The 15,438-nt window shown below is 45.5% G+C and overlaps 2 protein-coding genes across 2 annotated transcripts in view; one reads left to right on the forward strand and one right to left on the reverse strand.

Annotated features, from left to right (window-relative positions):
- Window positions 1–15,438, forward strand: part of LOC114661106 (retinoic acid-induced protein 1) — a 684,250-nt gene that overhangs the window by 569,588 nt on the left and 99,224 nt on the right.
- Window positions 530–15,206, reverse strand: ndufb10 (NADH:ubiquinone oxidoreductase subunit B10). Its single transcript, XM_028814250.2, has 4 exons — window positions 14,989–15,206; window positions 7,036–7,174; window positions 4,368–4,507; window positions 530–703 (listed from the first exon to the last, which is right to left on the reverse strand). The coding sequence occupies exons 1-4, from the start codon at window positions 15,134–15,136 to the stop codon at window positions 609–611; spliced, it is 522 nt and encodes a 173-aa protein (XP_028670083.1). The 5' UTR covers window positions 15,137–15,206; the 3' UTR covers window positions 530–608.

Below are 15,438 nucleotides of genomic sequence, written 5' to 3' on the forward strand. Positions count from 1 at the left end.
CCAATTCAGAAATGCCAATCCACCTAACCTGCATGTCTTTGGACTGTGGGAGGAAACCGGAGCGCCCGGAGGAAACTCACGCAGACACGGGGAGAACATGCAAACTCCACGCAGGGAGGACCCGGGAAGCGAACCCAGGTCCCCAGATCACCCAACTGCGAGGCAGCAGCGCTACCGTGCCGCCCATCTAGAAGAATCTAAAATTGAAAACTAACAAGCCATAAAATTAAATACTGTCAGAGATTAGCAAAGGTTGGTTTCTAATTAAGCAACTGGGTTGGAATGAAAACCTGCAGCCACTGTGGCCCTCCAGGACCGATGTTGCCCACCCCTGTGTTAGAGGATAAGTTCCTTTCTTTAATTCAGATGTCAGTTTCTTCTTCTAGTACCCCATTTAACTCCATGTATGAACTGGATGGTCGTTTTACCTGTGTGATGTTATTGTAGCTGACATGAAGGCCTAGGATTAGGCTGCGTCATTTTCAGGTCAGGCGAGTTCCCCGTTAAATGAACAAGACGCGACAGTGGCCCATTTTCCTAATTTCCAGCTTTATTTTCACATATTCACACCACCAAGTCATTTAGTCGGGAGATCGGCGCGGGCCACATCAGGCAGCCTTTTGTTTCTCCCGTTCTTCGATCATTCGTTGTTTCTGTTTCATCAGACATTTGCGGGCGCTGGCGTACACACCGAGGTCTCCATCTGTAAAGCAAGCAGTCCGAAAAATGAACTCAAAAGGTATGTGGATTAAAAAATTTTAAAAAGTAGAAAGCACTCCACAAAACAATTTATCACGTTACACCTGCACTTTGGTCAGGTTGAGGAAAAATGACTTTAGAAGTTAGTGGACAAGCAAATAAAATGGATGAAAACGAGGGCTGATTGAAAAGTAATGAGACCTTCTCCGTTTCTGTTTCGGAGAGGCAGACATGGGAATTCTGTGCAGGTGTGTGAAAGGCCTACATTGACATGGGTGAGCCTGCAGTATGAGCACCATATTCTTCAGCATCCTGTCACAACGAGTGGCACAGACTCGTACGTATCGTCATGGCGGATGAAGAAGACGACGTTCCTGTGAGAGTACTGCAGAGGTGTGTGATTGAATTTTGCGTTGGGCTTGGGACGAGCACTAATGAAACTCTTGAAATGTTTGAACAAGCATACAGTTATGAAACAATTAGCCATGCTGCTCATATTTCGATGGTGGAAGCAGTTTAAGGTCAGCAACACGCGAGTGAATGACAGAGTGCATTCTGGTAGGCCATCCACCACAGTGGTCATGAGTGTCAACACTGCCAAGGCTAACGAACTGTTGCGAGAACACCGTTTAAATGTCGGACAAGATTCACGATTTCTTAGCCTTGATTGTGATGTGCGAGTCTTCTGTCTTCTTGCAACAGTTTGTTAGCCTTAGCAAAGTTGACATCCGTACCCACGCGAAACAACAGCAGCACGACCATACACTTGTTGTAACAGTTCAAGAGTTTCATTAGCGCTCTTCCCAAGCCTTACACAAAATTCCCTCACATAAACACACACCTCTACCATAATCTCAGAGGAACGTCATCATCTTCTTCTTCCTCCTCCTCCTCCTCCACTGCCATGACAACATGTACAAGGTGTTTCCACTCGCTGTGGCAGGACACTGAAGAATACGGCGGCCTGACTGCAGACTCACACACATCAATGTACTGTAGGCCATCCACAAACACTTGCACGGCATTCTCATGTCTACCTCCAAGAAAGAGAAACATGGACAGTGTCATTACTTTTCAATCAGCCCTCTTAAGAGAAAAAAAATAAAGTCTGTTTTACATTAAAATTATACTTTAAAGGATAAGTTTGGTATTTTCAATTTTTCACAATCATGGCAGATATTTGCCCCATCTATCTTACTAAACCACAGTTAATTTATGCACAGCGGACGCACCGAGGAGCATGCGTACTGCGCCGTGGTGCCCGCCCCAGAGTCAATTGCAGCGGCTTCCCAGATTCAGTAGATGGCGCCCAAACAACACAACCTGTGGAGTCAAACGCAGCGGCTTCCCAAAACGCGGCAGATTCCCAGAGTCAGTGGGTGGCGCCCAAACAACACCACCTGTAAACTAGACTTAATGAACGAAGGCGCCCACACAAAGAAACCGCTTTAGTTCAAATAGGGTTACTGAATTAAATGGAAACTTTACCATGCCTACGACCTGTGAACTAAACCTGAGGTAAAGCGTGCACGGCAGGTTGTACAGCCACCCAGACGCGACCGCCCACACCACCGCATATACCCTCCATGATATTTCATCACGCAGCGGCTTCCCACCGAGGCGCATATTGCGCAGTGGCGCACGCCCCAGAGTCGAACGCAGCGGCTTCCCAGAGTCAGTAGGTGGCGCCCAAACAACACAACCTGTTCACTACACTTGCTCTAATCCACTATGCCAGTAATATAGATCACATAACGGTCACAGACTCAAACCCAGCGGCTTTCCCGACTCAGTGGCTGGCACACGAACACCACAACCTGTAAACTAAACTTGCTGTGCTCCACTCTGCCAGCAGTCGGCATCAGCAAAGGCAACAGAATCACGTCTCCACAAAACGAAACCGCTTTAGTACAGATATGCTTATTTAATTAAATGACATTTCCCCAGACGCACCCACCCTCCATGATATGTCATCCATCCAAATATCGGACGGAACAGAAACTGATTGCCATTCTTGGATTTCCGATTCGCTAGCGAATCGCGGGCTTACTTGTGTAATCATATTCTAAAGTGAAGCATTTTTACGAGTTTACCACCATGCCTAACCTGCTCCAGTACTTTAAATGGAGCTGAATGGCACTTACAAGGAAGCCTTGGGAACGTCGAAGGTGCGATTGTTGCATCAATGTGGACATTGTCTAAGTTTTAAGGCTTTTGTTGTTAAGAGTGTCAAAATAGTCAAATTAAATCCACTTACTGGAATATCCATCCATCCATTTTCCAACCCGCTGAATCCGAACACAGGGTCACGGGGGTCTGCTGGAGCCAATCCCAGCCAACACAGGGCACAAGGCAGGAAACAATCCTGGGCAGGGTGCCAACCCACCGCAGGACACACACAAACACACTCACACACACTAGCACACACTAGGGCCAATTTAGAATTGCCAATCCACCTAACCTGCATGTCTTTGGACTGTGGGAGGAAACCGGAGCGCCCGGAGGAAACCCACGCAGACACGGGGAGAACATGCAAACTCCACGCAGGGACGACCCGGGAATCGAACCCAGGTCCCCAGGTCTCCCAACTGCGAGGCAGCAGCGCTACCCACTGCGCCACCGTGCCGCCCACTTACTGGAATAATAAAACATAAAACTTCCAGGGGGCGAATACTTTTGCATATCTGGCAGATTCAGAAAGCATTGAGACCCCTTCACCGTCTGCACACTTTGTGTTGTTGTAGATTTATTTTTAAAAGTAGAAATTTGCCATTTTTGCCTATCAATCTACACTCAATAACCCGTAACGACAAAGTGAAAACATGTTTGCTGAAATGTTTCAAAATGTATTAAAAAAATCAAAGAATTGAAATCTTCCACTTATAAAAAAATTGAGACCCTTTGCTGTGGTTACTCCAAATTGTGCTCAGGTCCGGCCTGTTTGCTTTAATTCTCCTTGAGATGTTTCTACAACTTGGTGGGAGTCCACCAGTGGCAAATGGAATTGGTTGGCCACCGTTTAGAAGCGCACATCGGTGTAGAGAAGATTCCACCATTCACACTGCACATCTGGGCAAAAAACACTCCATGATGTCCAAGGAATCCTCTGTAGACCTCCACCACCAATCTGTGATGAGGCATAGAGCAGGGCAAGGGGATACAATGTGTTTGGTGTCTTTTTCTTTGCCATAGTGAGGATTCTTCTGTCCTCAGCAGTGGAGGTCTTCATTGACCTATCAGTCACTTTGTGATTACTAAGCTCACCAGTGCATTCTGTCTTCTTAATGATATTCCAGACATTTGATTAGGTCATCCTAAGGTTTTTCAGATGTCGCTGATGGTTTTATTCTTGTTTATCATCCTCCTAATGGCTTCTTTTGACTTTCATTAACACAGCTCCTGCCCTCACGTTAAACAATGACGACTACAGACTCCAAAAGGTAGAAGCAAGAAGAGGTATCTTAGGAAGCAATGAAACCCACCCGAGGAATCACAAACACCTCAGACGCCAATTGTCCCAAACATTATGGTGGTGAGTGAAATGTGTGCAAATACCCGCAAGTGAGAGTCAGCAACGTGCACTTTAATCACGTCTGAATGGTTTGGTTTGTAATTTTAAACGATGGAGCAGAGGGGTCCATCAAGGAAAACCCAGAGGAGTTACTTACATCTCGACTGGTAGGCGGCTGCAACCTGCTGAAACTGCTGAATCTCCTTGGCGCAGTTCTGCATGTAGCTCTCCCCTTCTCTCTGCTGGCAGGCCTGCATCCGCTCTTGCATCACCTTCACAATCTCTTGGTCGACTTTGCTAAAATGAAAGCAAAATTCAGGGATGTCATATAGGCATCAATAAGTAAGAGTTACAGATATACATTTCACAATGGGGTCTGGCATAAACCACCAAAACTTTTAATGGTGAGGTGATGGTCCTGCAAAGCAAGTCAAGTCAAGTTGGGGAGCATGCACCCACTACACGACGAAACAACTCAGCATCCTGGTTGGCAACCCCCCAGGCAAACACGTGGTCCAGTCCCACCCTCTGGAAATGACCCTCTATCTGCCGCAGCCAGGTGTTACGTGGGCGACCCCTTGGCCTGGTCCAGCCACTCTGGTCCCCAACAATGAGGATCTTACGAGCTGGATCACCCTCGGGGAAACGCACCACATGGCCGTAGTGCCGTAACTGACGCTCCCTCTCAATGCAGGTCATGTGCCTCATTCAGGACTCCATGAGCAACACAAAGTCAAACCAGCGGGGCCCAAGGATTCTCCAAAGAGACACAGTACCAAAGGAGTCCAGTCTTCATCTCAGGCCACTGGATAGCATCCATGTCTCACAACCATATAGCAAGGCAAGAAGCACCAGGACTCTAAAGACTTGGACCTTCGTCCTTTTGCAGAGATATCGGGAACGCCACACACCCCTTTCCAGCGACGTCATGACCCCACATGCTCTCCCAATCCGTCTACTGACTTCATGAATGTCACTGCCAAGGTAAGCAAACCTCTCGACAAAGACTCCCTGCAAAGCGTTCAGTAAAAAAAAAAAGACGCCTCTGTTTAATTTTAATATTCTCTTGATATTGAATACCATCTCAAGGCCCTTTGCACTTTTAAACACAGACTACAAGTAAGAACTGGCAGGTTAAATGACTTGCACAGGTCACACAGTAAAGAGCAGCGATGAGCAAACCCCACTGAATTCTCTTTGCCTTGACTTTGGCAAAAACGTAGAAATGTTGTGGAATGCATTGAAGTGAAAGGGGAAGCAGAAACTGAACTAATTGCTAGTTGAGGAATCTGGCGTGAGTCTGAAACTAAGAATGCATGTCTGGAGACGACCCGTAAAAAAAAAGGGTGTAGTGAATGGCAGCAAAATCCTGTGCTGCAAAGGCTCCAGCCACAGGGCACCACCACAAACCCCAACCCCATTGATGGCATGTCGGTGCATTTCAAGTTCCACTTATCCACAAACACACACATACAGGATCAAATTAAGAGTAGACAGTTAACCTTATATCCATGTGTCTGGGATTGGGTTGCGCGGTATACTGTACCAGTGCTAGAAAAGTACAAAAAATCCCAAATTTTAAAATGATACGGTTACCAGCATTTGGGGATTTTTCGGTACTGGAAGTTAACGTCGGCTTTCCTATCAATACCCTGAACCCCCATCAACTTCCTCAATACTTACTATTGCAGTAGTGGAAAAACATGTTAGACTTCATCAAACGAAAGTACCGTATATACTCGAGTATAAGCCGACCCGATTATAAGCGGAGGTACCTAATTTTACCTACAAAAACTGGAAAAACTTATTGACTCGAGTATAAGCCTAGGGTGGGAAATGCAGCAGCTACTGGTAAGTTTCAATAATCAAGATAAATACCAATAAAATTACCGTAAATTAATTGAGGCATCAGTAGGTTAAATGTTTTTGAGTATTTATTTCAAAGAAAAACAGTAAACTAGCTCTGTAAGTGGAGAAAAGGGTCAACAAAAACAATAGCGCACGAGTCTGTCTGTCTGTCGTCTCTCTCTCGCGTGCGTCCATCCGTCCATCCGTCTCTCTCTCTCTCGGGGCGCGTGTGTCTCTCTCCCTCTCTCTTGTTTGTGTGTGCGTGTGTACTGTACACTCTCCCTTTCTGTTGGGTTGGTGGGGGGCAGCGGGACTCGACTCGAATATAAGCCGAGGGTGACGTTTTTCAGCACATTTTGGGTGCTGAAAAACTCGGCTTATATTCGAGTATATACGGTACACACTTCGATGCAATCAGAACTCTACGGATTGACCCCCTGCCCCCATTGCTTCAGTACAATCTGGACATCATGGGGGACACATTACTTCGACACAATCAGGACTTCACGGCTATCAAACATGAAGCCACACATAGTGTGGCACAATACAGCAGCTCACCAGAAAAGAGAGCAATTTTGTGGTGCACCACAGAGGCTGGAGAAATATGAGGGGCGATGGTGGTGGGTTTGGTGGTCTGGGGATTTTGGAGTTATCTGTTGCTTGCATAGGAACCGTTTTGGTGGCCGTACTGGGGTCAGAAAGCTAGTATTCATACCAAAGTCAAAATTTGAATACTGATCCAACACTAGTCTGGGAATATGTGTCCCCAAACATGTGGTGCAAACCCCACAATGACAATGACTGGGTGTGACATTCACATGTGGGGTGCTGGATAACCACCGTGCACCACCATGCCTCTCGTCAAGTAAATACATAAAAGCAAATAACTCACTCTACTGATCCTCAGTTGTAAAGTTGTCAAACCTGCTTAAGAAACCACCAAAGGCACAGGCGTAGGTCAGCTGACTGGTACTTACTAGTCTCGACTCCACTGCATCTCTGCCTCAAAGCAGCACAGGTGGTCTCCAACCTGGCATTCGGTCAGGTCCGGAACGCGGCGGAACTGCTGATGGTAATAGTAGAATTTGTTCTTTTGATGTTGATGGTCTATCCAGTCTGTATTTTAGGTGAGAAGAAGATTCATTTCAGACTATTATGGTGTGAAAGGTTGAAGTGCCTCCCCCAATCTCAGTACCACAAAACAAAACAGTAAAAATAAAGAGAAAGAACAAAACAATCACAGCTCATGACAGACAATTGTGAAGTGGAAACGTGCCTACAGAATTTTAGAGCATTACAAAGATTTACACAAGAACAGGCCATTCAGCCCAACAAAGCCTGCCAATCCTGCCCACTGATTTCTTCCAACATAACATCAAGTTGAGTTCTTTTTTTTTTTAAGGTCCCTGAAGTCCTACTGTCCACCAGACTACTTGGGTCACATATTCTACATGTCTACGGCTCTCTTGTCTGGCTGGTTTACTCCTCGCCTACTCTACATGTGGTTAGGACGAGTTACAGGGCTTCTAACAAATATAGAAATGAAAACAAAGTTTGGAAAGCAATGTGTCAGACCCTTAGCCTTCATCTGGTTATGTCCATGATGGCATGAATGGTCTGGTCTCGTCCAAAGTTGAGATGAGGAAAGGCTATTCAGCCCAACCAGGTCATCCATCCCATTCACAGAAACTGTCTAAAATAACATTAAATTGAGATTTGAAAGTCCAGCTCTCCACCACACTACTAACTCCATGTGTCTGTGGTTCTTTGTGTGAAGAAAACCCAAAAATTCTAATAATAATAATTCTTTACATTTACACTGCATCTGGAAAGTATTCACAGCGCATCACTTTTTCAACATTTTGTTATGTTACAGCCTTATTCCAAAATGGATTAAATTCATTTTTTTCCTCAGAATTCTACACACAACACCCCATAATGACAACGTGAAAAAAATTTACTTGAGATTTTGCAAATTTATTAAAAATAAAAAAATTGAGAAAGCCCATGCACATAAGTATTCACAGCCTTTGCCATGAAGCTCGAAATTGAGCTCAGGTGCATCCTGTTTCCCCTGATCATCCTTGAGATGTTTCTGCAGCTTCATTGGAGTCCACCTGTGGTAAATTCAGTTGACTGGACATGATTTGGAAAGGCACACACCTGTCTATAGAAGGTCCCACAGTTGACAGTTCATGTCAGAGCACAAACCAAGCATGAAGTCAAAAGGAATTGTCTGTAGACCTCCGAGACAGGATTGTCTCGAGGCACAAATCTGGGGAAGGTTACAGAAAAATTTCTGCTGCTTTGAAGGTCCCAATGAGCACAGTGGCCTCCATCATCCGTAAGTGGAAGAAGTTCGTAACCACCAGGACTCTTCGTAGAGCTGGCCAGCCATGTAAACTGAGCGATCAGGGGAGAAGGGCCTTAGTCAGGGAGGTGACCAAGAACCCGATGGTCACTCTGTCAGAGCGCCAGAGGTCCTCTGTGGAGAGAGGAGAAACTTCCATAAGGACAACCATCTCTGCAGCAATCCACCAATCAGGCCTGTATGGTAGAGTGGCCAGACGGAAGCCACTCCTTAGTAAAAGGCACATGGCAGCCCACCTGGAGTTTGCCAAAAGGCACCTGAAGGACTCTCAGACCATGAGAAAGAAAATTCTCTGGTCTGATGAGACAAAGATTGAACTCTTTGGTGTGAATGTCAGGCGTCACGTTTGGAGGAAACCAGGCACCGCTCATCACCAGGCCAATACCATCCCTACAGTGAAGCATGGTGGTGGCAGCATCATGCTGTGGAGATGTTTTTCAGCGGCAGGGACTGGGAGACTAGTCAGGATAAAGGGAAAGATGACTGCAGCAAGCTCCAGAGCGCTATTGACCTCAGACTGGGGCGACGGTTCATCTGTGAATACTTTCCAGATGCACTGTATATAACAGTTTTCAAAGTGCTTCTTTGAGTGAGGAGTTACTTCAATCACCACTACTGTGAAGCATCCACCTGGATGATGCAACAACAGCCATTTCTGTGCCAGTACACATCACCACACATGAGTTGATCGTTGGTGAAGTGGTGAGAGAGCGATAGGGGATGATTAGGGGTACAGAATGACCAGGCCATGGAGGGCAATTTGGCCTGGACATCAGGGTATACCCTACTCTTGACAAAGGATTCCCAGGGATCTTTTATGACCACACGGAGTCAGGACCTCGGTTTTACGTCTCATTCGAAGGACAGAGCCATTTTTACAGCACTGGGGCATTGGGATCCACACTCAGCCCTCAGGGTAAGCGCCTCCCGCTCGTCTAACCAACACCTCTTCTAGTAGCAACCCAAGCTTTTCCTTGATGGTCTCCCATCCAAGTACCGGCTACAGCTACTGCTTCTAAGTAAAAAAAAAATAACACCAAAATTTTAAAACAAATCACAGGTTACAGTTTAAAAAATAAAAAATAAAGCAACTTGTGGAAGGTCAATCAAGTGTGTGTGTGTGTTATTCTTTGACCACTGGACCCCCACCTCATCACTCGAGCAGCACCCTGCTCTAAAATAAAAATCTAATTCAACTACAGGTCTTCAAGAGGTACCACAGGTACTAGTGCTGTTTGTTACGATGAATGCGTAATGGTGTTAATGTAAAACAGCAGCAAACCAGGGGTCTCAGGTTCAAGAGTACAGCGGAACAGGCTCAGGAGCAAAAACGATACTTTTAGGGAAATGGAGAGAAAATCAGTTGTTCGAGCACCATTAACTAAATAGCGGAGCAGTGGGGTGTCCATTTTATCAATGACAATACAAACTAACCATTAATAATGATAAAACATGGCCATTGCTGCAAAAAGTACTGGAGTACCACAGCACAGAGTGCCTGGAGTAACACAATGCCGAAATTAGCGTGAGGTAAAATAATAGAAGGTTCTTTCACAATTGAATGTCTGCGCTTGCCTTTGAGTAAGAACTTTTTCCTAAAGATTTGAAATATATCTAAAGAGTGAAATTCGATCTGACAGCCCTTGTCCCTCCATACGTAGTGCTAAATTAACTCAAGGGTGGGTTCTTCAACTCCAGGATGAACTTGGACACCTTGCATGGCATTCCCCATCGCTGAACCTTTATGTGAAGTTCTGGAGTGAAGAGCGCCAGGCAGAGTTCCACTTCCTTCGTCATTCACGTAACTGCAGGGTTTTCTTCTGGTGCAACATCTCCCAGAATACAAAGTTCACAATTTGGATGACAGCCTTCCAAGAAGGTCTGAAGCTGTTCTGCAGGTGAAGGCTGGCCTTACTAGTTAAGAGGGGCATTCAATAATTTATCTAGCTCAGTAGGAAAGAGAGGAGTTTTCAAAAAAAAAGTTTTATTTTTCAATACATTCCACTGATAACTCCATACACTTCATCCACTTTTCCCACAATGACTTTAACCCATTCTGTTGGACCTTCAAACCAGGACATCACAGCTGCCTTGACGTCTTCATCACTTGAAACCTGCTGTACACGGAGAGGGTTCTTCAAAACTCGGAACAGGAAATAATCTGAGGGAGCCACATCAGGACTGTAGGTTGGAAGGTTCAGCTGCTGGAGCCCACATACTCGGATGGCAACCTGTGATTGACGTGACATGTGAACCGTCGCCTTGTCGTGAAGGACAAGCACACCTCCTCCAAGTTTTCCTCATCTTTTCTCCTTGATTGACTCCCGCAAAGCGATCATTGTGTTGGCATAACCCCCCCCCCATTTATGGTTGTCTTGTGTGGCATGTAATGTACACCAGATGCAAATGTCCTTCAATATTCCAGAACACAGTTGCCATGACTTTGCCTGCACATTTTTCGGTCTTGAACTTATTTGGGGTGGGGGATGACTTGTGCTTCCACTGCACGGGCTCCATTTTGGACTCGGGATCTCTGTGATAAGACCCAACTCTCATTTCCAGTCACCAAACGATGAAAAAAAATTCAATTGGCCCTCATGGAGCATCTCCAACTTATCCTGACAGCACTGGAGCCTTGTGGCCTTCTGACATGGTGTCAGCATTCTTGAAGCCCGTCTTGTATTGAAATTTGACATGCCCAACTTTTCATGAATTATTTACCAAACTGTACCTGCCGTACAGATGCTCGTTTCTTCAGCTATTCGGGGAAACGTTCATTTGTCTGTCTGACAAAATTAAATCCTTGACTTTCTTGCACATTTCTGTGGACGTTTGCTTCCACAGGCCGTCCAGTGTGAGGGTCATCATCAATGGACTCTCTATTCCACTTCAACTGCTTACTCGAAAATGTTACATTGTAGGATGATGGGACAGACTCGCCATAAACCGCAGTCACACGTTCATGGATCTCCTTTGACTTTTTCCCTTCTTTTGTAGGCAATTTTACCACTGAACATTGCTCCAAATCTAGAATTTTCTTACTTAATTCGCACAAGGACTCTCCTGACATCTTGTCTCTTGGAAGGTAAGACTCGCACTAAGCCACAACCTTGAGACGTGTCACAAAATGCACAGACTTGTTTCAATATGCTTGCTATTTTGCTCATACTCCGGCAAATAAATTATCGAACACCCCTCGTATCAATCATTTCCTAACCTGCTATGTCCTGAACCAGGTCGCGGGGGTCTGCTGGAGCCTTTCCCAGCTAGCATAGGGAACAAGGCAGGGGACAAACCCTGGACAGGGTGCCAGTCCATCGCAGGGTGCACAACCACACACCAAGCACACACTTTAGTGTCACCAATTCGCCTAACCTGCATTTCTTTGGACTGTGGGAAGAAACCAACACAGAGATGGAGATAACAGGCAAACTCCACGCAAGGAGGTCCCGGGAGGCGAACTCCGGTGTTCTTACCACGGCGCTAGCACTGTGCCACCACACCGCCCATCTTACTAGTTATCAGGCTTTAATTATAATAACATTGGCAGGTGTTTCTATTATTTTTGTCTGCACGGTGAGTGCTTATCATGCCGTACTCTGCTCTCAGCTACCTGTTTGAATGCAAATTACATATAATTAGAATAACACTGTGCCCACGTTGAAGGAAGAACACTTCACATTAAATGACAGAAGGAGAAAGACAACAAAAGAAAGTTTAACTTTACAGAGCCTTATTTTATTCAAGTGTCTTGCATGGGATGAACTGCCCACCTGTCTAACAGGGTCATGCGCCATGTCTGTAGACCTCCGAGACAGGATTGTCTCGAGGCACAAATCTGGGGAAGGTTACAGAAAAATTTCTGCTGCTTTGAAGGTCCCAATGAGCAAAGTGGCCTCCATCATCCACAAGTGGAAGAAGTTCCAAACCACCAGGACTCTTCCTAGAGCTGGCCGGCCATCTAAACTGAGCGATCGGGGGAGAAGGGCCTTAGTCAGGGAGGTAACCAAGAACCCGATGGTCACTCTGTCGGAGCTCCAGAGGTCCTCTGTGGAGAGAGGAGAACCTTCCAGAAGGACAACCATCTCTGCAGCAATCCACCAATCAGGCCTGTATGGTAGAGTGGCCAGACAGAAGCCACTCCTTAGTAAAAGGCACATGGCAGCCCACCTGGAGTTTGCCAAAAGGCACATGAAGGACTCTCAGACCATGAGAAAGAAAATTCTCTGGTCTGATGAGGCAAAGCTTGAACTCTTTGGTGTGAATGCCAGGCGTCACGTTTGGAGGAAACCAGGCACCGCTCATCACCAGGCCAATACCATCCCTACGGTGAAGCATGGTGGTGGCAGCATCATGCTGTGGGGATGTTTTTCAGTGGCAGGAACTGGGAGACTAGTCAGGATAAAGGGAAAGATGACTGCAGCAATGTACAGAGACATCCTGGATGAAAACCTGCTCCAGAGCGCTCTTGACCTCAGACTGGGGCAACGGTTCATCTTTCAGCAGGACAACGACCCTAAGAACACAGCCAAGATATCAAAGGAGTGGCTTCAGGACAACTCTGTGAATGTCCTTGAGTGGTTCAGCCAGAGCCCAGACTTGAATCCGATTGAACATCTCTGGAGAGATCTTAAAATGGCTGTGCACCGACGCTTAACATCCAACCTGATGGAGCTTGAGAGGTGCTGCAAAGAGGAATGGGCGAAACTGGCCAAGGATAGGTGTGCCAAGCTTGTGGCATCATATTCAAAAAGACTTGAGGCTGTAATTGCTGCCAAAGGTGCATCGACAAAGTATTGAGCAAAGGCTGTGAATACTTATGTACATGGGATTTCTCAGTTTTTTTATTTTTAATAAATTTGCAAAAACCTCAAGTAAACTTTTTTCACGTTGTCATTATGGGGTGTTGTGTGTAGAATTCTGAGGAAAAAAACTAATTTAATCCATTTTGGAATAAGGCTGTAACATAACAAAATGTGGAAAAAGTGACGCGCTGTGAATACTTTCTGGATGCACTGTAGGTGGAAGTAAGCAGACCGGGTGATGTTATTAATGTGAGATTGGAAAGATAGAGTACTGTCGAGGATGACACCCAGACTCTTGACCTGATACCATTAATACCAATCACTCATTGCTTGAATGCCATGGCCTATCCGGGTATTGGTGCTGACCATGTGCAGCCCTTCATAGCCACAATTTCCCCATTTTCTAATGGTGACTTCCAACACAATAATGCACCATGTCACAAAGTAAAAGTCATCTCAAACTGGTCATATGAACTTAACAAGGAGCTCTGCAGTGGCCTTCCCAGTCGCCAGAATATCTTTAGGATGTGGTAGAATGGGAGATTCACAGCATGAATGTGCAGCTGACAGATTGTGTGATGCAATCAAGTCAACATGGAACAAAATCTCAAAGGAATGTTTCCAGCATCTTGTGGAATCCATGCTATGAAGAAGGAAGGCTGTTTTGACAGTAAAAGGAGGTCCTACCCAGTATTAGGATAGTGGTCTTACGAATTTGCTCAGTGGGTGTATTTACTAGGCACAAAGCAAGACTTGGCCCCGTCAGAGGGCTCACACACTCACAGCCATACTCTCAATTGCATGGGGATGGGAGGAAAAATCGACTCAGGCTAACAGAGAACATGCAGACAGCACATGGATAACAAACAGGCGTGAGGGTTCAACCCCAAACTGTTGGATTCTTGAAACAGTGCTACCCACTTGACCAGGGGTGGGTAATTCTGTAGGGCCACGGTAGCTTAAGGTTTTCCTTCCTGATGCTTTCTTTACCAGTGTCCAATCTCTGCTGTTTTCCCTTCATTTAATTTGTTTTTTAAGATTCAGTCCTCTGAGTTACTGTTTTTCCACCCTTAAATTGCAGTCAAACAAAAATAAGATTTGCAGGGAGTCAAAAGATGACTAGCTAGGTCAGGGTTTCAAATTCATACCAGTTTCACTCCAACTAGTTCCTTAATCAGAAGATGATTCTTGTTGTTAGTTAAACCTTTCATTTAATTCCACTGCTCCTTGCTGCTTTCATTCTACCACAGCAGACATTTCCAAAACTGCTGATTTACTTTTCTCTAAGTGCACCACCAAATGTTTCGCGGACCTGAGCAGCTCATCATTAGAGACCTTCACCTGTTTTCATTTTCATACACTGTACTGTATGACAGACACTGGCTAGCTGGTCACCATTAGCTCATTCTGCATCTCATTATTGTTTGGCGGCTAATTAAGGAAAAACATAATAACGGGATCTTAGTTTTAAATAGCAGATCAATGAAACTTACGGCAAAAATGTAATTAGCAACAAAAAACGTGGAACTGGTTAACTCTGCATAAAATGTACTGAATGTCATTACAGTTTTCTTACCATATAAAAGTCATGTACTATATTCGACAAATAAACATGAGCAGCTCGTCATTCAGTTTAGTTACAGCTAAGTGCATTTTCCTTCATTTTATCAGCTGTTTCGTTGTAACCCTCAGATGGCCCGGGCCTACACTGCAGCCTCGGGCTCACCTATACTGTTCCCCGGCTGTCGGCTCACCTCGCACGGTAGTGACTGGCAAATCCACGGTGTAGTAAAATAACCTGCTTATGAAATCGAGCGGGTTCGGAAGCGCGGTCTGTTTGTCCACGACCGGTGTGCGTCGCGGTGCCTTTGGATACACGTCCTTGTCCCAGTCTTCAGGCATGATTCCGTTTACATGTACAGTACTCCGCTTTGGTCAGTCCTCTAGGTGACCTCACGAGGTCTTGGACAGCACAGCGGCTGCGCAGCACAAAACCTAAGCAAGATGGCGACTGGAAGCGATGATCACGTGGACTCCACGACAGCCGATCTGGCTTTAATGCTAGTTTTCGGCGAATGATGTATTTATTCCTCGAAAAACAAGCGGTGTTTTAGGAATTTTATTTTGATAATGCCCATTTTAAAAGAAATAACGCAGGTTGTATTGAATTGGATAGACTGTAACGGACAAAATGCTAATCTAGT

Source organism: Erpetoichthys calabaricus, chromosome 11 (assembly GCF_900747795.2).
Source record: "Erpetoichthys calabaricus chromosome 11, fErpCal1.3, whole genome shotgun sequence".
Lineage (NCBI taxonomy): Eukaryota > Metazoa > Chordata > Cladistia > Polypteriformes > Polypteridae > Erpetoichthys > Erpetoichthys calabaricus.